Source organism: Saccopteryx leptura, chromosome 3 (genome assembly GCF_036850995.1).
Source record: "Saccopteryx leptura isolate mSacLep1 chromosome 3, mSacLep1_pri_phased_curated, whole genome shotgun sequence".
Classification (NCBI taxonomy): Eukaryota; Metazoa; Chordata; class Mammalia; order Chiroptera; family Emballonuridae; genus Saccopteryx; species Saccopteryx leptura.
Window position 1 is genome coordinate 128,976,739 of NC_089505.1, and position 23,116 is coordinate 128,999,854.

Genomic DNA, 23,116 nt, shown 5'->3' on the forward strand with positions numbered 1-23,116 from the left:
TTATGCTATTTCTTAAATATGTAATCTTATGCTCATAGATACAAATGGAAACATAAACAAGGCCTCTGTAACTCCCATAATACTTGCTAGTATCAGAAACATACAGTACTAGGAATTCAAATAGCTGTGATTATATCTTTAATATCTTAATTTATTTGGCAAACTATTAAGAATAAGGCTTACTATTTACATACTTAAAAGAGTAAGTTTGGACTTTTAATTGTTGGAAATGAAGTTTTTCATGGAATTGATAAATGCTGCCATGGTAAAAAGTATGAACTTACCCTGAAAGTTTAGCACAAATCTTTAGATTTAACATAGATTATTTTGGCAAAAATATTATTTTGTATAGTACCTTTTATATTTATTATTAGGCAGGTTCATATATATTACTACCTATATTGGAAAATTGTCTGATTGAAAAGTACAGATAAACCACTAAATACAGGCAACATTTTAACTGCAAGTTGAGTATACAAAACAATGGAATTTAGTTAATCCTTACAAATGAGCTTTAAAATATCTTCACATGAGCTTTTAGGTTAGTAATAAAGTTTAATATTTATTTAGAAAACTACTTTCACTGAGTTTCAAAAAAGAAAACAAACCCTTTGCTCTTGAACTCAACAAAGATACATTATTAAAAAGTAAGCTTTCTTTGTTCAAAGAATCAAAATCTACTGGAGTGGGTACCACGTGTTAGGTGAGAAATAAGTACCTGTCTTCCCACTAACTCAATACACACAGATAAAGAAAATTATTCAGCTTAACGGGTCAGAGACTGCCAATGTTGCTTAAAGATTATTTTAATACTAAATTCAATTGTTGAATTATTTTATTAGCCAACAATGTATTTAAAAGAGCTTCTAAATTTCTGATTAATGTATAGAAAAATAAAGATGTTAAACTGATTTCTCCATGATGATTTTAAATGAGTTTTCTATTACCTAAAATAAAAAAAAATAGCACCCATATATACCAAATGCTTAAGGGAAAAACATGAAAAAATAAACATTTAATTCTAAATCATTAATTTATAATTTTTATTGTTAAAATTGTCAATCTTATTTATTAAATATTTCTCAAAGCATTCAGAGATAGTTTTATGCAGATCTGATACTGCTTCTGTTATTTCAGATTAGAGAAAATGCTTCCTAAAATACTGCTTCCTAGAAAAAGACGACATGGACAAATGCAAGCAGTCCTCGAATTACTAATACACTGTGTCTCAAGTCTGCAAACTGTTTTCTCGGAATTCATATTCATTCCACATTACAAGGAGTAAATAATTTAACTTTTCTATGAAGTATGACATTTCTGTGGGCCCTTTCTTTCATAGTCCTTGGTGGCTAGTCATGTATTTTTAATCTACAGAAACAAGATTTTCATGAGAAGTTGTCTTATAATTCAAAGGTGATATCTTATATATAGAATTTATTTTTTCATTCATTTTTAATGTTAGTTATAGATCACTAATGCCAGGAACAAAACAGTATGGCACGGTCCCCAAAACCACCAGAATGGAGGTAAAATGTTTTTATAAAAAACAAACCAAAAAATGTTATATAATATTCCCTAAAGCAAGATATGAGAGATCAGGGAGGACTGATTACCAATTAAAACTTCATTTTGTCCAAAGCATTACTATTTCTTTTTTTCATTTTTTAAGTGAGAGAGACACAGACAGGAAGGGAGAGAGATGAGAAGCATCAACTTGTAGTTGTGGCACTTTAGTTGTTCACTCATTGCTTCTCATATGTGTCTTGAGGGGATGGTCCAGCTGAGTCAGTGACCCATTGCTCAAGCCAGTGACCATGGAATCATGTAGATGATCCCATGCTCAAACTAGTGAGTCTGCACTCAAGCTGGTGACCTCGGGGTTTCAAACCTGGGATCTGAACATCTGGTCAGACTAAAGCATTAATATTTCTTAAGCCATTGATAGTCCTGAAATTCTAACTAAGCGGTTATATAGCATAACCAATTATCCTTTATTCTTCATTTTGTTGTAATTTTTTTACTATATATTTCTACATGACAGATCTAAATAAATGTTGATTCTGTCACCACCAGTTGCTAGCTGTGACCTTGAATAAGCACTTCTTAACCTCTCCCTGTGCCTTAGTTTTCTTAACAAAAAATACAGAATAGTATTAACTTTGTAGGATTACGCCACAGATGCATGCAGAGGGCCAACTACAATAAATGGGCATGTCATAAAACAGTGGCCCAGACCTCTCTTCAAGCTTCAGATGAGTGTTTCTATTTCCCTGTCAGACTCTTCAACCTCAGTGCCCCAAAGGCATTTGATTTACCATAGCCACAAGGAACTCAGTGGTCTTGAGCTTCAACTTTGTTTCTTCTCTAATATTCCTAATCTCTGAAATTTTGTTTCATCTTCCCGACCAGTTGGTCACCATACCACAGTATTCTACCTCAAAAAAAATTTCCACAGAAGTCTCCCCTAGTCAACCACTGCTTTAGTTGAGATTCTAGCTGTGTGCTTAGATTGCTTGTTGCTACACTCTTATAACTGCTGTCCCTGCCCCCATTCTATCCCACTTCTGTGCCCCTTTCAAAAAGCCACCAGACTAATCTTTTGAAACGCAAAACCAAACCGAAAAAAGAAATCTGACAGTCACATCACTCACTTGCTCAAGAACCTCTATTAGCTTCCAGCTGCTTCCAGGTGCCTAGAAAATAAAAGCACGTTTCCTCCATTGGCATGCAAGACTCTTTGCCACCTGACCAGACCTGCAAACAACCTCACCAGACTTCTCAGGCTCCTGGGCACACAAGGCCCTGCCAAAAAACCATGTGTAGTTAGCTCTATGCTGTCTTCTCTGCCCAGAATGCTTAGAATGCCCTTCCTCAACCTAATAAAGTACTACTTGGTTCTTTGCTATAGACCGAATGCGTTTCCTGAAGTCTGTATGTTGAAACCTAATCCCCAATGTGATGTTATCTGGAGAGGGGGACTTTGGGAAGTAATTAAGTCAGGAGAGCTCTGCTCTCATAAAAGAGATCACAGAGAGCTCACCTGCCCCTACCACATGAGGATGTAGTGAGAAGATGGCCATCTATGCACTATTAAGGGAGTCCTCACTAAACACTAAATCTTCCAGAGCCTCAACTTTGGATTTCCTAGGCTGCAGAACTGTGAGAAATAAATTTCTGTTGTTTATAAGCCACCCAGTCTATGGTATTTTGTTACAGCACTCCAAACTGACTAAGGCATTCTTCAAAACCAGTTCAAATATCATTTCAACCAAATTTTCACAATTCCTCCTTGCAAAGTAAGGTTTTCTGTCCTCTCTTATACTGAATTGTCATTCAGTATTTTCCATTGGCTGTGACTATGTTAATGAATAAGGTAAACACATTCTGCCGCTGAAGCTTAAATACTGCCTGTCACAGAAGACAAATAAGAGTTTACAATTTCTTGTAAGAAGCATGTTAGAGTGCTATGAAATCATTTAAGAAGGGAAACCCATGGAATATTCAACCTTAAAAAGGAAGGAAATCTTGTTACATTCTACAAAATGGATGAACCCTGAGTATATTATGGTAAGTGAAATAAGCCAGTCACAAAATGACAAGTACTGTATGATTCCCCTTATATAAGGTATTTAAAGTAGTCGAATTCACAGAAACAGTAACTAGTGGTTAGCAGCCGGGAAAAGGGAGTTGTTTAATGGGTACAGTTTCAGTTTTGCAAGATGAAAAAGTTCTGGAGATCTGTTTCACAACAGTGTAAATATGCTTAATGGTACTGTTCTGTGCAATCAAAAATGGCTGACAGTAAATTTTATGTTATGTGCTTTTTAAAACAATTAAAAAAAAAGAATAATGGGACCCAGCATAATAATGGTTAAAGGTAGCCTATGAATGAAATATTTAAACTAAGACGACCTAAGTAAGCATCTAACTTCTTTGCCATAATTTAACATACATGGTTAATCCTCAATCCTCATTTTAACTAGCCAATCAGCAACATCTAAAACAGCTGACCAGTCCCTCCCTTCTGCTTGAAACACTTCCTTAACTTGGCTTCCTGGACAGAGCCCTTGCCTGGTTCCTCTCACCTTTACTAGTCACTCCTCAATCTCCTTTGCTGGTCATTCCAGTCTCTAAGACACTGGAGAACCTTTGAACCCAGTTTTCAGATGTCGTGTGTGTGTGTGTGTGTGTGTGTGTGTGTGTGTGTGTGCAGTGCCTGCACACGCACTCCCTCCCTTATGGTCTCATTGAGTCGTATCTAATGCAGTGTTTCTCAACCTTGTTTTCACATCACTTGTTCAAGGAGCCTCTTAAACATTTTTTTTCTCAATCATCCCAACTTCGTTAGTTACTAAAGAAGAAGACTATTCTGGATAGGGTTGAATTTTGGAGCAAACCACTGAAATAGCTAAGATTTCTTTTTCACCCCCGAAGAACCAATGCCCCCTTTGGAGTGCATTGGCCCTGTTAAAAATGCAGAGTCTGGCCCTGGCCGGTTGGCTCAGTGGTAGAGCGTCGGCCTGGCGTGCAGAAGTCCCGGGTTCGATTCCCGGCCAGGGCACACAGGAGAAACGCCCATCTGCTTCTCCACCCCACCCCCTCTCCTTCCTCTCTGTCTCTCTCTTCCCCTCCCGCAGCCAAGGCTCCACTGGAGCAAAGTTGGCCCGGGAGCTGGGGATGGCTGTGTGGCCTCTGCCTCAGGTGCTAGAATGGCTCTGGATGCAACAGAGCAACGCCCCAGAGGGGCAGAGCAACACCCCCTGGTGGGCATGCCGGGTGGATCCCAGTCGGGCGCATGCGGGAGTCTGTCTGACTGCCTCCCCATTTCCAACTTCAGAAAAATACAAAAAAAAAAAAAATGCAGAGTCTAACGGTTTTAAATACCATCTCTAAGCTGAAGGCCCTCACATATTAATTAGCTCTTACCTCTTCCTTAGACTCCGCACATCTATCCAACTCCTTCTTTGACATCTCCACTAGGATATTTAAGAGGCATCTTAAATTAGCATGTCCAAACAAATTCCAGACTTTCAAACCAGGTATGTCACCTCCCTGCTCAGAAACCTCAAAGATTGCCATACTCATCAGGACAAAAATGCATCATTACAGTTGCCTGCAAGATCCTAGTGAGGAGCTGCCCTCTCCTTCAACTCTGACCTCATTACCCACTCTTCCATTCCTTCACTAAGCTCCAGTCATAATGGCCTTCCTGCTGCTCCTCAAACATGCCAGCCATGCTCTTACCTAGGGCATCTGCCTTAGGTGTGTTGCTTCCAGTCAGCACAGGAGTTAACAATACATACAGCCCACAGTTTCAAAGTTTTACTAGAACACAGACCTGCGTACTGGGTTAAGTAGCCTATGGCTACTTCTGCACTACAATAGTGGAGTGGAATAGCTGCAACAGACTATCAGGCCTGCAAAGCCTGAAATATTTACTATCTGGCCTCTTGCAAAAAAGTTTCCCGACCTGTAACCTAGAGTGCTTTTCCCTCAGATAACCCTGAACTTTGCTTTCTTACCTGCTTCAGATTTCTGTTGAACTACAACCTTTCCAGTGAGGCCTTAAAAAACAGGCCTGTGATACCCACCCCCTAGTCCAGCATGCCCTCCTGCATTCTCTGCTTTATTTTTTTCTTTAGCACTCATCATTTGACATTCTACATTATATTTATTTACCTTGGTTGTTGAACTGTCTCCCCAACCTGGAATATAAACTCCACCAGGGCAGAATTTTTGTTTCTTGCCAACAGTTCCTGATACAGAGTGGTTGCTCAATAAATACTTGATGAATAAATAAATGTTAAGCATCTAATAAATACTTATGAAAGAGAAGGGGAAGGGATTTCAGGTGTGAGGGTCTGCTACTAAAGAGAGTGTGACATATTTAAAACATCTTTTTTTTTTTTTTTTTTTTATCTTTGTAACACTGAATACTGAATTGTATTAAACTTTATCTACTTACAGGTTTGGTGCCCCAAATAGATTGTATTACTCAATGAGAGAAGCTGTATCTAATTCTCCATCTACTTCTAATGTCTTAACTTTTATTTGATACCTAAATCCCTTCTAACATCTCCAGAAATATCCCAGAGCCTCTGCCTAAATATGTCTAGTGATCAGGCGCTTACGACATTGAGATTGCCTGTTCTTTTTGCATATAAAAGTTCAACTGAAATCTCCCTCCATGTAATTTTGATTAATACCTACCTGGCCACAGTCACATGAGATATATTATTTTCTGTGAACCTTCATTTCCTTACTTGTTGAAAGGAGATTGCCAATTGCTTAGCTTATAACTACAAAGAGTTTTTGTGAGTAGTACTAAAGAAGATAATGTATGTGAAAAAGCTCTGTAAATTCAAACATCATATAAATGAAAGTAAAGTACTAGTATAGGTACCTAAACTGCTTTTTGAAAGTTATTCTTCACAAATTTTTACCTATAGGAATAAAACTCCATTAAAAGCACTTTTGTATTTCTCTTTTAGAAAGCTACTCCATGTTCTGTCTAGCAATATGTTCTAATTCAGCTTAATCCTTATAGCTCTAAAGTAATTCATTAGGCGTAACAAAAAGGTTCAAAGTGAAGAAATACAAGAAAAAAGTGATGAAAATTAAAAGGAAAGCAAGACATTGTGTATGTATGGTCATGCGTGTGTGTGTGTGTGTGTGTAAAGAACACAGAACTACGTCAGAAAACATGGCTTTAAGTCCCACCATTAGTTGTGTGATTTTAGACCAAGGTTTCTTAACCTTGGCACTATTGACATTTTAAGCTGGTCCACTCTTTGTTGGGGGGGGGGGGCATCCTGTGCATTGCAGGATATTCAGCAGCATCTCTGGCTTCCACTCATTAGTGCCAACAGGGCCCCTCTGGTTGCAACAATTGAAAAGGCTGCAGACACTGCCAATCGTCTCCTGGGAGCAAAATTACCCAGGTTGAGAACCACTGTCTTAGATAAGACTTAATATCTCCATGCTTCAGTCTCATTTATAAATGAAAAAGTTTACCTTTAGATCCAAGATTCCTTCTGGATCTAAAAATGCTAAAATTCAATAAAAGATCTGAATAAAGATGATTGAAAGGGCAGTGTTAAGAAGCAGCAAGTTATGTCATGAAAGAAAACATTTTTTGTGCAATTTTCTTTACTGCATTAATGATAAAACTTCCTTGTATAGTTTAAATTATTCAATTATATAATCTTTTTAAAAATACAATAAAAGAACTGGGTTGTTTTAAAAAATGTATCAAAAGACTAAAAAGATGTAAAGGTTATTGCAGAATCTACCTTAAAGGGGAATGATAATAAAATGCAGTGCATAATCTTTGATTCAATCTTGGGTTAATTTTTAAAATGTCTATAGAGGTTATTTTTAGTAGAAGTAGGAGACTGAATAGGGATGAAATAATAGACAATATTAACATATCACTGTTAAATTATTTTGGTAAAATAACAGTATTATCGGTCTATAAGAGAATGTCTTTGTCCTTAGAGGATTCACACTGAAGTATTTAGGAGTCAAATGCCATGATGTTTGCAACTTATTTTTAAAGGGTTAAAAAAAAAGTGTACGTGTGCGTACGTGTGTGTGTATTTGTACGTCTTCAGAGATAGAGAAGAGATAAAGCAAATAATGCGACAAAATGTTTGCAAATGTTGAATCAAGGTGAAGAGTATGCAAGTGTTCTTTTAATATTCTTCAACTTTTACATAGATTGGTAATTGTTCAAGGTAAAGACCTGGGAAAAACACATCTAGTATACAAATCAAATTACATCCACTTTGAATTTTCAGTCGACCATAGCGCACACACACACCTTTTCTAGCATTTTATTAAAGACTTTGCCCAATACTCCCACTCTTGTCAGAATCTCCTGGATTGTTGGAGGACCTGTTGAGGACAAACTATTCTGAACAAACAACCCAAGTGATTCTGATCTGGTGCTGGCCTTCCCTACAGACTCTTCAGAGTCACTGCAACAGGCTATGATCTCCTAAGGCAGGGACTGTGTAGCAATCAGAAGCCAGACCACAGCCAGAGGCATTCAATAAATATTTGTTCAGTGTTAAACAAATTGTTCTCACACTACTGTTTCTTTCCTCCTCCTACTTCCCCTCTATACACTTTTTTTTAACAATGGGTGAGAAAGGAGGGGTAAAATAATGAACAATGTCTCAATAGCTTTACTTCAAAATAAACTCAGATTAAGAGTAACATCATTAACCATTATTAGAGCAAAAATGAAATAAACAAATAGGACAACCCAAAGCAAAATAGAACTCTAAGAATCAGTTTCTTTTTTTAAGTAAACTGTAGCACGTTTTCTCCAGAAATGACAATCTCTGCAAATAATCTCCTTACTAAGGAATAGCTCAACTATGCCATGTACAAAGCTATAATAAAAACAGACTAGAGGCCCTGGCCAGTGGTTCAGGGGATAGAGCATCAGCCAAACTTATGGATGTCCTGGGTTCAATTCCCAATCAGGACACACAGAAGAACTGACCATCTGCTTCTCCTCTCCTCCCTCTCCCACTCCTCTTCCTTTTCCCATTCCGCAGCTAGTAGCTCAATTTGTTTCAGCATGGCTCCAGGCACTGAGGATAGCGCCACTGCAGCACAACTGCCTCAGGCACTAAAAATAGCTTGTACTCAAGCATTGGCCCCAGATGGGTTTGCCGGGTAGTTCTTGGTAGGGGTGCATGTGGGAGTCTGCATCACTATTTCCCCTACTCTCACCTTAAACAAAACAAAACAAAAACAAAAATCAGACTGGCAAACAGTCCTATCAAAGGCTAAAAAAAAAGTTTGTTTTAGCATCTATTATGTTTTTCCTGTACACAATATTTTTCTATGTGAGCTACGGGGAAAAAAACTTACAAAACAAATAGAGTGTTACCAAACACGAAAATTCAGAAGTATTATGTTACCATGGTGCCCATTTTAAACACATTGGCTGGGGGCAACTAATATCTGCCACATCTCTGAGCCTCAGATACCTCATTAATGATTTTAGGTGGTGCCTCATGAAAGATGCCATCACTAACTCTCTCTTCTATTTTAGCTTCAGCTTATTTTTCTCTTTTGAAATATACACCTGTTCCCTTCACTGCAGTTACCATTTTTATTTTAATAATCACTTGTTTACTTCCTCCTATTTCCACCCATGGCTACAACTATCAACATCTTATTTTTCTCTATCTCCATATCTAGCACTAAGGGTAAATAAATATTTGTTAAATGACAAAATCAAACATAAACTAGGGGAATGACCTAGAAACTTCCGTATGTTTATTTTATTTAGATTAGTTTTTGTTTTAGTTTTGTTGTTACACTTCTTATTTTGAGATTATTATAATTAAGATCCAGTAGCAAGAAATAATATAGAGAGATACTGTGTATTCCTTATCCAGGTTCCCCAAATGGTAACATTATACAAAACTGTAGGCCCTGGCTGGTTAGCTCAGTGGTAGGGCATCAGCCTGGCGTGTGAAAATCCCGGGTTCAACTCCCGGTCAGGGCACACAGGAGAAGCACCCATCTGCTTCTCCACCCTTCCTCCTCTCCTTCCTCTCTGTCTCTCTCTCTCTTCCCTTCCCACAGCCAAGGCTCTGGAGCCCTGGCGCTGAGGATGGCTCCATGACCTCTGCCTGACCTCAACAAAGCAACACCCCAGATGGGCATAGCATCGTCCCCTGGTGGGCATGCCAGGTGGATCCTGGTCAGGCGCATGCAGGAGTCTGTCTGACTGCCTCCCACTTCCAATTTAAGAAGGGACTTTTAACTGGTAGGAGGGGAATAATGAATGGGAAAAAGTATAATGCATGATACCAAGCTCTAACAGAACGCCACTAGCAAAACTGATTAATAGTACTTGTGGTATGTTAGCACTTGCTAGACTGAAATAAGGGAGCTGGTTCATTACCTATCTCTGCCAGCTGCAAGCCTATGTTAAATCTTTGTGGAGAAAGGATCAAGTGCAAGGATCAAGTTGATGTTACACAGCACTGTGGACCAATTCTCATAATATAATATGGTAAGAGAAGAGGAAAGAGGGATAAGGAAGCTGTGCCACGTGGGAGAAAAAGCATGTACAAAGGACCTGGAATATAAAAAAAAAAAAAAATATATATATATATATATATGCCATATATATATATATGCCATATATATATATTTTTTTTTAGATTTTACTTACTCAATTTAGAGAAGAGAGAGAGAGAAGGGGGTAGGAACAGGAAGCATCTACTCCCATATGTACCCTCACCATCAAACCCAGAATTTCGAAATGGTGACCTCAGAGTTTCAGGCTGATGCTTTATCCACTGCACCACGACAGGTCAGGCCAGGACCTGGCATATTTTAAGGCTAATTTTTTTTAAAGGTATCCTCTAAGAGTTCATCAATATACACTGCTTTTCTCTATTCATTAAAATATATAATCAGACAAGTGTTACATTTTTATTCTATTAGCACCTTTCCAATGTATCATTCAAAATGTTTAATTAATTAATTAATTAATTATTATTTAAGTGAGAGTAGTGAGATACACTCTCACATGTGCCCCGACTGGGATCCACCCGGCCATCCCTGTCCAGGTCCAATGCTCGGACCAGCTAAGCTATCCTCAGCTCTTGGGCCAATGCTCTAACACAGGGGTCCCCAAACTACGGCCCAGGGGCCGCATGTGGACCCCGCCGCACTTCCGAAAGGGGCACCTCTTTCATTGGTGGTCAGTGAGAGTACTGTATGTGGCGGCGCTGCAAAGCACGGCGTTGCTCACATAGAGTACTACTTCTGGTGACGCAGAACGGATGCGTCATGGCTCCGGAAGCGTGTCATATCACTTGTTATGGCTAGCAGTGACAAATATGGAACCGGACATTAACCATCTCATTAGCCAAAAGCAGGCCCATAGTTCCCATTGAAATACTGGTCAGTTTGTTCATTTTAATTTACTTGTTCTTTATTTTAAATATTGCATTTGTTCCCGTTTTGTTTTTTACTTTAAAATAAGATATGTGCAGTGTGCATAGGGATTTGTTCATTGTTTTTTTTTTACATTCTGGTCCTACAACAGTCTGAGGAACAGTGAACTGGCCCCCTGTGTAAAAAGTTTGGGGACCCCTGCTAACCAGTTGAGCCACTGGCTGTGAGAGGGGAAGAGGAAGAGAAAGGGGAGAAGGAAGGGAAGAGAAGAAAGGGAAGAGAAGCAGATGGTCACTTCTTCTGTGTGCCCTGACTGGGGATTGAACCTGGGACATACGCGGGGCCGACACTCTATCCACTAGCCAGCTGACCAGAACCCAAAATGTTTAATTTCAAAGCTGCAAGTATATATAATACATCCCAGTTGATATTTATGCTAAACATTGTATCTGACATAGAACAAAAAGGAAATTTTAAGGGAGTAAAAGATATACACCTGAAACAAATTAGGTGGTATACTATTTCAAGAGATTTACAAACTGACTATTAAGCTTATTTTAAAGTACCCAACATCCATGTGCAACTGTGGACAGATTAGGCAGGAGTTCGCTAATCCTTGTCAAATTTACAAGGATATTAAATAGACAGATACAGCACCTTCACAAGAGATAGCACTTGCTCAACCTTTCCCTCCTCAACTCCCTCCCTCTTTTATAAACTTATTAATAACTGCTGACATTAAATAATGCTGAATAAGAAAGTGAGATGAACAAGATAAATATCTTTGGGGGGGAATTAAATGTCATTTGTCCCCCATGGTGGTGATTAAAATATAGCAAATTTATGAGGAAGGATGATATATTAAAGATGACCTACTGAAAAATCTTTCTCACGTCTGAAAGATAGTATTGTAAAGTATTCAAAGTATACCTGTGAGCAGAAGGCTGGATTCCCTTCCTGACTTTGCTAATGCTCCAAACAGCCCTCTCCCTAAATTGACAAGATTTAATACCATAAGATCCCCATGGTGCCTTCCAGCTCTTTGATTTTAATCCTTTAATTCATAACGTTTAGTTTTGTTTATTGAAGAGGAAGAATGGAAGGCAGGAAATGCTCTCAGCTTTATAGAGAGTATTTTTGTTTTATGGAATCTTGCTAAGTATTTTTGATATTTTTCTCCCATATTACAATCACTACGAACTGGGTGAATTACAAGTAATTCTGCATTGATCTTTGATTCTTGTAAAAACACTTGGCATTCCCTTACCACAGATAAGTTTTACATTCCAACCATTAAACCTTCAAAGTAATGAAAAGCAAACAGGACTTGCTTGTTAGTCTCTACAGATATCAATGTATCTGTATACATATCATAAAACAATTATGGTACAAACAATAAATATATATCACACATATGATCTTTGCCTGGCATTATTCAACACTAAGAGTAGTGACTGCTCAAGAGGTATCTTACATTTTCTCAAAAACAAATATAATATATAGGATGATCTATTTGCTACTAAAACTCACCAAAACATTTCAAATGAAACAGACATCGTGAAAAGTAAATCTTACAAAATGTAAATTACTAACATTTTCAAGACATCATTTTAGCAAAGAGAATCCTTTCCAACATAAAAAACTGACCACAAAAAACAAAATACTAATAATAAACATAACATAAAGATTTCTAATAATACTAATCCCAGACAGGTTTGCATTTACAGAGTCACTACTATTTCCACCATCCTATGTCTTCCAAAATCAACAACATTCCTCTAGTTTTAAAATAGCTTTTTCATATTATGAATGACCATAAGAGATTTTAAGCCTAAAATAAGACTAGTTCCTACAGCAACTTCTCTTTTCTGGGAAAAATGTAAACATTCATGATTTTAGGACAAAAAGTAATAACTTTTAATTGAAATTATCTGCACAATTCTTAAAGGAGATACTAGTTGAGAGAATCATCAACCAACTAATATTAAATATCCAACAAGTAAATAAATACTGTGTATTCCACAGTACTAAGGAAACATAGCTTTAAAAAAAAATCACTTGGAGCCCTGGCCAGATGGCTTCATTGAGCTGAAGCGCACAGGTTGCTGGTTCATTCAATCCCCAGTCAGGAAGCACACACAGGAACATATTGATGTTCCTGTGTCTCTCTTTCCCTTTCTCTCTAAAATCAATAAAATAAACATTAAAAAAAAATCAACTCTGTCTGCTGTAGCCCCCACTCCAATCAAGGCAAATATGAGAAAGCAATCAATGAACAACTAAGGAGCCACAATGAAGAATTGATGCTTCTCATCTCTCTCCCTGTCTGTCTGTCCCTATCTGTCCCTCTCTCCGTCTCTCTCCGTCTCAATCACACACACACACACAAAATCTTTTTAAGCCTGACCTGTGGTGGCACAGTGAATAAGGTGTTGACCTGGAATGCTGAGGTCGGCGGTTCGAGAACCCAGGCTTGCTTGGTCAAGGCACATATGGGAGTTGATGCTTTCTTCTCCTCTCCCCACCCTTTCTCCCCTTTCTCTCTCTCTCTTTCCTCTCTAAAATGAATAAATAAAAAATCACTTGGTTTCTGGCAATGAATACCACTATAGATCAAATTACATCACAAAAAATTCCTGAGGCACTATTCAAATGATTTTAATAGATAGATCTAAGCTCCTTCATATTTAGCCCACAAGTCTTTAAGACATCTAGTTTCCGAATTACAATTTATTAGACTTGACATTAGAAATCTACCAGCCTTTAAACTGTAATAGAGGAAGGACTATATATGTGATTGGTTCATCATTGTATATACTCCCAACACCAGGCTCAGTGCCTAGCACAGAGTAAGTGCTCAATAAAAACCTATTAAATGAATGACTACTTTTGTTTTTAGAGGGGGGGAAGGGAGAAAGATGAGAAGACTTTTGGTTGCAGCACTTTAGTTGTTCATTGATTGCTTCTCATATGTGCCCTGATCAGGGGGCTCTAATGAGCCACTGACCACTTGCTCAAGCCAGTGACCTTAAGCTCTAAGCTGGAGATCCTGTGCTCAAGCTGGTGACCTTGGGGTTTCAAACCTGGCACATCAGTGTTGTAGGTTGACGCTCTATCCATGGTACTACCACTGGTCAGGCATGAATGGCTACTTTATTAATTGGTGTATGAACTGTTTTCATTGCTCTGAGGTTTTTAGTTTAACGTCTGTTTTTATCATTGGAATTTGATTCTTACTATTCTTTAATATATATCTAGTTTTTAAAAATCATTTTCCATTTAATAAAAATACCAGAAATAGCTGTTCTACCCTCTCAAAAAATGATCAAATAGACACAAGAGAGTATATAAAAGACAGGAAGAGTCAAGTAAGTGGAAAGCTTCTTGAAAACCACAGGTAAGATTGAGTCTAGAGCCTACCAATAGCCCAACCATAACAACATTGCTATAGGTCACAGGAAACAAGGTGACAAGGGAAGACTGCATTGGCCAGGTATGCATCTGTATTCCATCCCTTTGGCAAAGCAAAACTTACGCACTAGAGACAGCTGTTTTTAAAATGCAGTCACAGACCTTTGAGAGTACTGAAAAGCTGGCAGGTAAAGGCCAATAACAACAATATGGAGCCTCAAATAACAACACCCTAAAAACAATTAACAAGACAAACTACTAGGAGATATTAAGTGAGGGCTGGGGGGAGGTGGGCAAGTACAAAGGGAGAAAGGCAGGAAAAGTAACTAAATATATAGAAATTCCATTAAAACTTAAACTGTGACTCACATTTGAAAAGTCCTGCTGAGGAAAAAAAAAAGTACTGCTGAGTCTCATCTTGCCAGCCAATTTTCTTACAATGAGAACTAATTAGAAACTATCAAATGTTCTAAATAAAGTATTTCTAAAACAAACACCTTAAACTTAAGTGAAAGCCTTTCAATAGTGTCAATCGATTTTCACAACACAAATAACTGGCTAAGTTACTACAGGAAAGCAAACTATGTGTGGAAACAACAAAGCTTATCTTAGGAATTGAGAAGACTTGGTGGGCACCTAAGACGTCATCTCTTAAGAAAATGAAAAATCAAATCTTCAAGTCAGCCCTAGAAAAAGATTCCACAGATCTTTCTAAATCAATTTATGGAAAGATTATCAGAATAAAATGTTGACTTAATTGTGACAGTTCTTTTCTTCAGAATTCTTAAAAATAAACCAAACCTACAGCCTGACTGGGGGTGGTGCCTTGGATAGAGCTTCAACCTGGGATGCTGAGGTTCCAGTTTCAAAAGCCCAAGGTCACTGACTTGAGCACAAACTCACCCGGTTTGAAGGGAGGGTCCCCCACTTGAGCCCAAGGTCGCTGGCCTGAGTAAGGGGTCACTGGTTTGGCTTAAGCCCCGCCCCTCCTCCAAGGCACATATGAGAAGCAATCAATGAACAATTAAAGTGATACAACTATGAGTTGAATCTTCTCATCTTTCTCTCCTGTCTGTATCTCTCTCTCTCTAAAATAGATGATAGATAGATAGATAGATAGATAAAAACGAAATAATAAACCAAACGTAGTTATTTGTTCCATTAACTAGCTTAAGATAAATCTCTAAAACAAGTAGATGCCACTTTTCCTCACCCTCCCCGCTATACAGAAATAAATAAATGTAAGCCGTCAATGGTGGAGACCAGGCTTCTCACTGTTGGTCATAGAAGTGAACTCATAAACATATCATAAAAAAACAAAACGGTTGACCCTGGCCGGTTGGCTCAGCGGTGGAGCGTCGGCCTGGCATGTGGGGGACCCGGGTTCGATTCCCAGCCAGAGCACATAGGAGAGGCACCCATTTGCATCTCCACCCCCCCTCCTTCCTCTCTGTCTCTCTCTTCCCCTCCCGCAGCCAAGGCTCCATTGGAGCAAAGATGGCCCGGGCGCTGGGGATGGCTCCTTGGCCTCTGCCCCAGGCGCTAGAGTGGCTCTGGTTGCTGCGGAGCGACGCCCCGGAGGGGCAGAGCATCACCCCCTGGTGGGCAGAGCCGCCCCTGGTGGGCATGCCGGGTGGATCCTGGTCGGGCGCATGCGGGAGTCTGACTGTCTCTCCCCCATTTCCAGCTTCAGAAAAATACAAAAAAAAAAAAAAAAAGGTTATAAAATACTATCCAAAAACTAAAAACTCACTGCAGAGATTATCAACAATAAGCAATGTTATGTACTAATAAAAGCTTAAGAAAAAAATATATAAATCAACTGTAATTAAAAAATGTTTCAATACTGAAAAATAACAATGAGAAATACAAATGCAAAAAAGAAACTAAAACTCCCTTCTAGGAGGGGAGATAAAATATTTAAATATATTGCTCAAAAAAATGAGAGGATATTTCAAAATGAATATGAAGCGATAAAATATCCCCTCATTTTTGTGAGTATATTTACTCTTTTGAAAATGAAACCCATTTTCTTAGCAGTGCCTCTGCATTCTAGTATCCTCAGAATTTTCCAAACCTCAAGCTTATTTCTTTATATGCCCAACTTCCTTCTCTTTCATTTTTTTTCTACTAAAATCTTGCTGAAATGTGTTACACATTCCTGAACTTTCTTAAACAGCATACTGGAATCTTTATTGAGTGTGGCACCATTAAAAAAGTTATCCTCTCAGGATCCTGAAGCACAGAAAGCTGTTTTCATATTGCTCTACCGAAACTGGCTAGCATGTTTTGGATGTGTCTTTTAAAATTTTTCCTATCCTGGCCCTGGCTGGTTTGCTCAGTGGTAAAGCAGCATGTGGATGTCCTGGGTTCAATTCTCGGTCAGGGCACACAGGAGAAGAGCCCATCTGCTTCACTACCCTGCCCCCTCTCTGCTTCTGTCTCTTTCCCTCTCCCTTTCTTCTCCTCTTGCAGCCATGGTTCAATTGGAGAGAACTGGCCCCGGGCACTGAGGATGGCTCCATGGCCTCCACCTCAAGTGCTAAGAGCTCAGTTGCTGAGCAATGGAGCAACACCTCAGATGGGCAGAGTATTGCCCCAAGTGGGCTTCCTGGGTGGATCCCGGTTGGGGTGCATAAAGGAGTCTGTCAGGCTGTATCTTTCAGATTCTCTAGTTACTTTAAAAAGATTTTATTTACTGATTTTACAGAGAGAGGAGAAAGAGGGGCTGGAGCAAGAAATACCAACTTATAGTTACTTCACTTTAGTTGTTTATTGACTGGTTGTCATATGTGCCTGGACGAGGTAAGTCCAGAGTTTCAAGCCAGTGATTTCAGCATTCCAGGTTGAAGCTTTATACACTGCGCCACCACAGGCCAGGCTAGACTCCTTAGTTTTATTTCTTCTACTTTTAACTGATTTTTTGGAATTATCTTTTTACTATAAAAACCTTCAAATAGGCTTTAAAAAATTTACCAAATTTTTAAAATATATTCAAAAATCATATATTCAAAACACTAATAATTAACTAAAATTTACTTGATATTTACTCCACACTCAAATGTACTAGGATTGTATATTTTAGGGGTAAAAGGACATACATTTTAACATAAACCTTAATTTAAATATTGATGGCATTAGAAATTTTAACTGAATTACAACTATCACTTACTACCAAAAGGGAGGGGAGAGGCAGAAATGAGGCAAGTTAAAGTGATTTTTATTTTAGTGTGATTTAGAACTATTATAGCAGGACTGACTTTGAGCTCTTATAAAACAAAGAATCAATGAGATCTTGCAAACACTTCTGACAAAATATCTCCAGAAAGGACGTCCACATTAAAGCAGGAACAAAACAAGGAATTCACAATATTGTTTGACCATAGTATTAAATCTTACTTCTGAGATTAATTATTACAGAAAGGTATTTATATCAGTAACTAAGGAAAAAATATTTTAGTATTTTCTAAAGACAAATAAGGAGACTTAATAATAAATAAGATACATTTCACAGTTGTTAAATTTTAAAAGGTTCCCACAGCAGTACCTGGTTCTGATTTCTACTGGCCCCCTGAACAGAATCACTATTTTTTTAAAGGACCAACTCTCCCAGCTCTGTGGAGGGCAGAACCATGGGCATGTCCTTAGCAGTGGCCAGAGGGGATTGTATTAGCCATATAAGAAACAGGAAAGAACACTGACAGTGGGGGTGTTAAATATCTGTGTAAGTTATTTAGAGCTGTTGTGAGATCTCACTTTATTTATTTTTAATTTTTTACAGAGACAGAGAGTGAGTCAGGGAGAGGGATAGACAGGGACAGACAGACAGGAATGGAGAGAGATGAGAAGCATCAATCATCAGTTTTTCATTGCGCGTTGCAACACCTTAGTTGTTCATTGATTGCTTTCTCATATGTGCCTTGACCGCAGGCCTTCAGAAGACCAAGTAACCCCTGTTGGACCCAGCGACCTTGGGTTCAAGCTGGTAGGCTTTTGCTCAAACCAGATGAGCCCACGCTCAAGCTAGCGAGCTCGGGGTCTCGAACCTGGGTCCTCTGTATCCCAGTCCGACGCTCTATCCACTGCGCCACCGCCTGGTCAGGCAAGAGATCTCACTCTTTTTAATATTAGAACAGACTCTTACCAGCCGTGTAAAAGTTCTGTAGAAATGCTATTCAAAATCAAAACTGGATAGTTTCTTGAAATTCCTTCCAGACTCAGAGACTGTATATACAAATACATCCAACAATACCAGTAACCAAACACAACTTTGTGCAAAGCAATACCTTTACTTAGTGGGAGGATATTTAAAAGGTGGCTTTCTGTGCAGTTTTATACATTCCGCTAGATATCTTGGCCTTTTTTTTTTTTCATTACCCTGGCTTCTACTGAGCCAGAAATTAACTTTTACTTTCCAAATTTTAATTTTTAAACCAAGTCCTAATTATAGCATGGGCCCAAATTACTAAACTGATTTCCCTAACAAGCTACATGACCTTGGGATGACACTTCCTGTAAAATGAGAGGCCTTGCCCTGAGATCCCCTAGAATGTAACCTCCATGTTCTATTCACAACTGCATTCCCAGTCCCTGAGCATGGAAGGCATTAATTGTTTACTGAATTAAATGATCATTCCTGTCCCCAAACTACAAATATAAAACAAATGTATTCATTGTTTCTTTTTTAACAATTGGATTTTACTCTGTATGTTAGATTTGAATCTGTATATTACCAAACATTTAAGAGGACACTGAAACTGCAATTTCCTATTCCTCAATAAGGTTTATATAACTTAAAGTAAGGTACTCGTTTTTTAGAAATAGTAAATCATACAAGAACTGATAAATTTCACCCAGTTTGTTGCACTTCCCTTTTCTTCATCCCCTTTAACTCATTACTATGTCTTGCTCTTTCCTTTGAAAGGAAAACAGCTGTAAGAACATGCTCTGCACTTGCAGTGAGAAGGCTAAGTCCCAGTGCCATCTCTTCCATTAACTGGCTCTGAGGGGACAAACTACTTCCCCTTTGTGGCCTGCACGATTGCATTTGTAAAACAAGGCAACTGAACTAATTATTAATTTCTAAAGTCTTCTGCTTTAAAAATCTACAATTCTCCTTTTATTCTACCCATCATTCTATTCCTAATGCCTTGATTCGGTGTTTGCCACATCATTCTAGACTTGTACAGTAGTCCCCAAATGTCTTTCCTTCCTTATTTTTCCTTCTTATCCTAAAATGAATTCAATCTTAAAACTATGGGTTGAGCAGAGTGAAAAACACCATCTCTGAAGCCAAAGAAACTCCAGTTTAAATTCAGACTCTGCCACTAACTAATCATATCTCTAAAATGGTGATGTCATTAACTATCTCACTGAGGATTAAATAAACTATACTCAATACAATACTTCCCATGCTGTAGATGCTTAACAACAATTAGCATCTTTCCCTATTTCCCAAGATCAAAAGCTTCAGTTTCCTACTATAGCAAGTATAACCAATGAGCTGCACAGGTGGCCTGCAAGAAGATTTATAGTACAGAGGCAAAAATTGGGTTAAAAATTCTCACCAGGTTCCTGTGTCTGACTGTATTCCTGCCAATACGCTCCTGGGTAAAGCAGCCTGCTCCTGGGTAAAGCAGCCTCGGTCATCAGCTCCTTGTGAACTCTCAAAATTAAAGGTGTAGCCTCCCCAAGCCAACTTGACAGGTCAAGAGGAATGAAAACTTAACTCCTCAAAAAGATACAGATTCTCTGGATTTTACCTGAAAGCAAACACCTCAGCCTATCATCACGTGAAAAGAAGCCAGTCCCAATACTTTGTGCTTAAATGTACAAGCAGTACAGCTAATGGTCAAGTACCACCAAGTATTATCATTTAACTTGAATTTTCAATCACAAGAACTGAAAAGGTGACAAATGAAAAACAGAATTTCTAACAAAATGAGGATATACTGAGCTTTGTAGAGTTAAACAAATGCCTTCAACAAAAGCAATGGTTTTCTTCTTGATTTCAAAACTGGGTCAAAACTGGAACAAGAAGAGTAATGGGGGTTTGCAAATTGAAGCTCATTTCTTAAAGTGACTTAAGTACAGTTACTTAATGTTATGGAATTTAAAAAGAATTCCCAAAGTAGGAATAACAATCTTTTCACTTCTGCCCTGTGTGAGTTACTGGGTCACACAGGGCAATCAATCAAGTACATGGAATTCTGGAAACCAAAGAAATCTTGTGAAGAATCCTGGTTTTTTGAAGAGCCTTCTTTCCCAAGCCACTTCAGCCCAAGCAACTGCTGCAAAAGCATATAATTAAAATAATATAACACTATTTAGGAAAAAATCTCTCAGAAGGCTTAGCTTAAGAATCATCCTATTTTTTAAGAAAACAAACCACTAACCAGAGATCTGTATTTTTCTGTGAACAGGCCCACCTGTTCTACTGTATCCTTAGAAATACACAGTGAACTGACCAAAATCCTGCCATAAGCTGCCATTTTGCTTCTGGTTCATCATTTTTTAAATTGCAGTTAAGGTTCACCCTCCCCCATGTTCTTTGCTCACATCCTTAACTAAAGAGTCCTAATTTTCTTTACCCAGACTTGAGATTTACTGGCAAAGCTATTCACCGAGATGGCACTTTCTCCCTAACAGTCTCCTCCAGTCCCATTTCCCTCCCATCCTGTCCCTCTGAATACAGTCCCTTTCCCAGGCTACTCTTCCTTCATTTATGACCTTATCTGTTATCAGTAGTCCCCTTAACCAGACTTGGTCTCAGCTTCATCCTCCAATTCCAGTCCCCATTTCTGCCTAGTCCCTTCCCAACTCTGACTTCAGCCCTGGCCTCTCAGTCCAGCCCTCACCGTTTTTTGTACATTTTATTTAATGTGTGTGTGTCTTTCCAAAGTAAGTATTTTTAAGTTTATTAATTTGAGAGAGGGAGGGAGGGAAGGGAAATGAAGGGGGGGGGCGGTGGGGGGGGGGGAGAAGGAGGAGAGAAGAGAAACATCGATCTGTTTCTGTATGTGCCCTGGCCGGGTAACAAACCCGCAACGTTTGCATATGGGGACGACGCTGTAACCAACTGAACTATCCTGGCCAGGGCCTCGCCGTTTTTTAATGCCTGACCTTATTAACGCCCGTCCCCCCAACCCAGATCTTACTGCAACTGTGCTCCCTCCCCCACTTTACATCAAGTCCTGTCATTCCTGGCCCCTGCCTAGTCCCTCTTTATTTTGGATCCTCCCCAATCGGTTCTCCTTCTGGTCCTAACCTCGACCCTAACCCCATTCCTAACCCCAGCAACGCTCCTCTGCCTCTAGCAAAGGGGCACTTCTCTGGCTGGCCCATCCCACTTTTCCCTTTGACTCTGAAACCGGTGCCTCTCCCACTCATTCACTGAAATCTACAGCCACACAAGCTCGGACCCTTGCCTAGCCTACTAGGACCCCATTTCTGACACCCGAAACACGCGTCCGCACACACTCCAAGTTCCTGAGTCTTCCGCATCTCCCACGCTGGCCTTGGACCGTCCTGCCCCTTCCTGACCCGGGTTTGCTGCGCCGCGCGCTCGGCCCGAAGCCCAGGAGACCCCTCCTCACCCTGCAGCGCAGCCCTGCCCTGCGACCGCCAAGTCCCGTCCAGCCCTTCGTCTACGCCCCCCTCTCCCCAGCTGACCCCACTGCGGTGACTTCTGTCCCCGACGATCGTGGGGCTCCATTCTCTCTTTCTGTGCCCCTACCGCCGCCCCATACTACCCCCCGCACCCCAAGCCCTGTGGGGTGTGTCCCCTCCAGCCCACTGGCCTCTCCGGCGGGGGTCACGGTGGCCCCTCCTCACCTCGGCGTCCACCACCTCGTGGTAGGCGGGCGGGGGGTCAAAACCACTCCCGCCTCCGGTGCTCCCGCCACGGGAGGGGCCTCCGCCCCCGTCACCGCCGCCGTCGCCCCGCGGACCCCCGCCGGGCCCGGGACTGGGGCCGCCGCCGCTGTCCATGGGCTCGTAGCCGCCGTAGTCGAGGCCCGGCCGCTCGTTGGTGAGCAACGCCACGGCCTCGTTGATGTCGTTCTTGGCCAGCCGCAGGGCCTTGCGGATGGTGGCGGGGTCCGAGAAGCCCATGCACAGCAGCGTGGTCATGTGCTGCTCCTCCTCCGACTCCATGGCTCCGGCCTCCGGGCCGCGCCGGCCGGCGGGCGGCGAAGCTGCGGGTCCCGGGCCTGGCGGGCCGCGCGGTGCTGCCTCGGCGCCGTCCCCGCGCTCCCGCGGGCCCCTGCGCTCCCGGCCTGCGCCCTCCGCAGCCGCCCGGCCAGGTTGGGTGCGGGCGTGGGCGCTGCGAGCCGAGCAAGGGCGGTGGGGCGCTCAGACGCGGCGGCGGCCCGGCCCAGCCCTGCGCGCCGCCATGTTGGCCTCCGCCTCCTCCTCCTCCTCCTCCTCCTCCTCTTCTCTCCCTTCTCCCTCCCGCCTCCCCCCTCCCTTTCTGCCCTCCTCCGCCGCCGCCGCCTGTCAGCCGGGCCGCGCCTCCGCTCCCGGAAGCCGCACGAGCCGCCGCCGGGCTCGCGGTTCACAGGCGAAGGTTGGGGGTGATGGTGTTTCCTTAGTTAAAGGAGCGAAGGCAGGAGCCGCGCCGAAAAGCGTCCCTACGGTAAAAGGGCCGCCGTGAGGCCCAGGCGCAGGCGAGGGAGGGTCCTCCGTCGCCGTCGTCGCCGCCGTCCGCCCATTGCTTTAGCAACAGGTTCCCCTGGGAGCGAAGTGGGCCTCGCGACGTAGGATGTCCCCC

General features: G+C 40.8%; 1 protein-coding gene across 3 annotated transcripts in view; it reads right to left on the reverse strand.

The window, feature by feature from the left end:
- USP24 (ubiquitin specific peptidase 24) overlaps window positions 1-22,774 on the reverse strand; it is a 150,359-nt gene extending 127,585 nt beyond the window's left edge. For 2 of the 3 annotated variants that reach the window (XM_066376390.1, XM_066376389.1), the window contains exon 1: window positions 22,180-22,774. In XM_066376390.1, the coding sequence (XP_066232487.1) occupies window positions 22,180-22,500 (321 nt within the window). In that variant the 5' untranslated portion in view covers window positions 22,501-22,774. Of the gene's footprint in view, window positions 1-2,651; window positions 2,694-22,179 lie in introns of all 3 variants that reach the window. The other variant, XM_066376388.1, reaches the window with a different exon arrangement.
- Window positions 22,775-23,116: the final 342 nt, after the last annotated feature.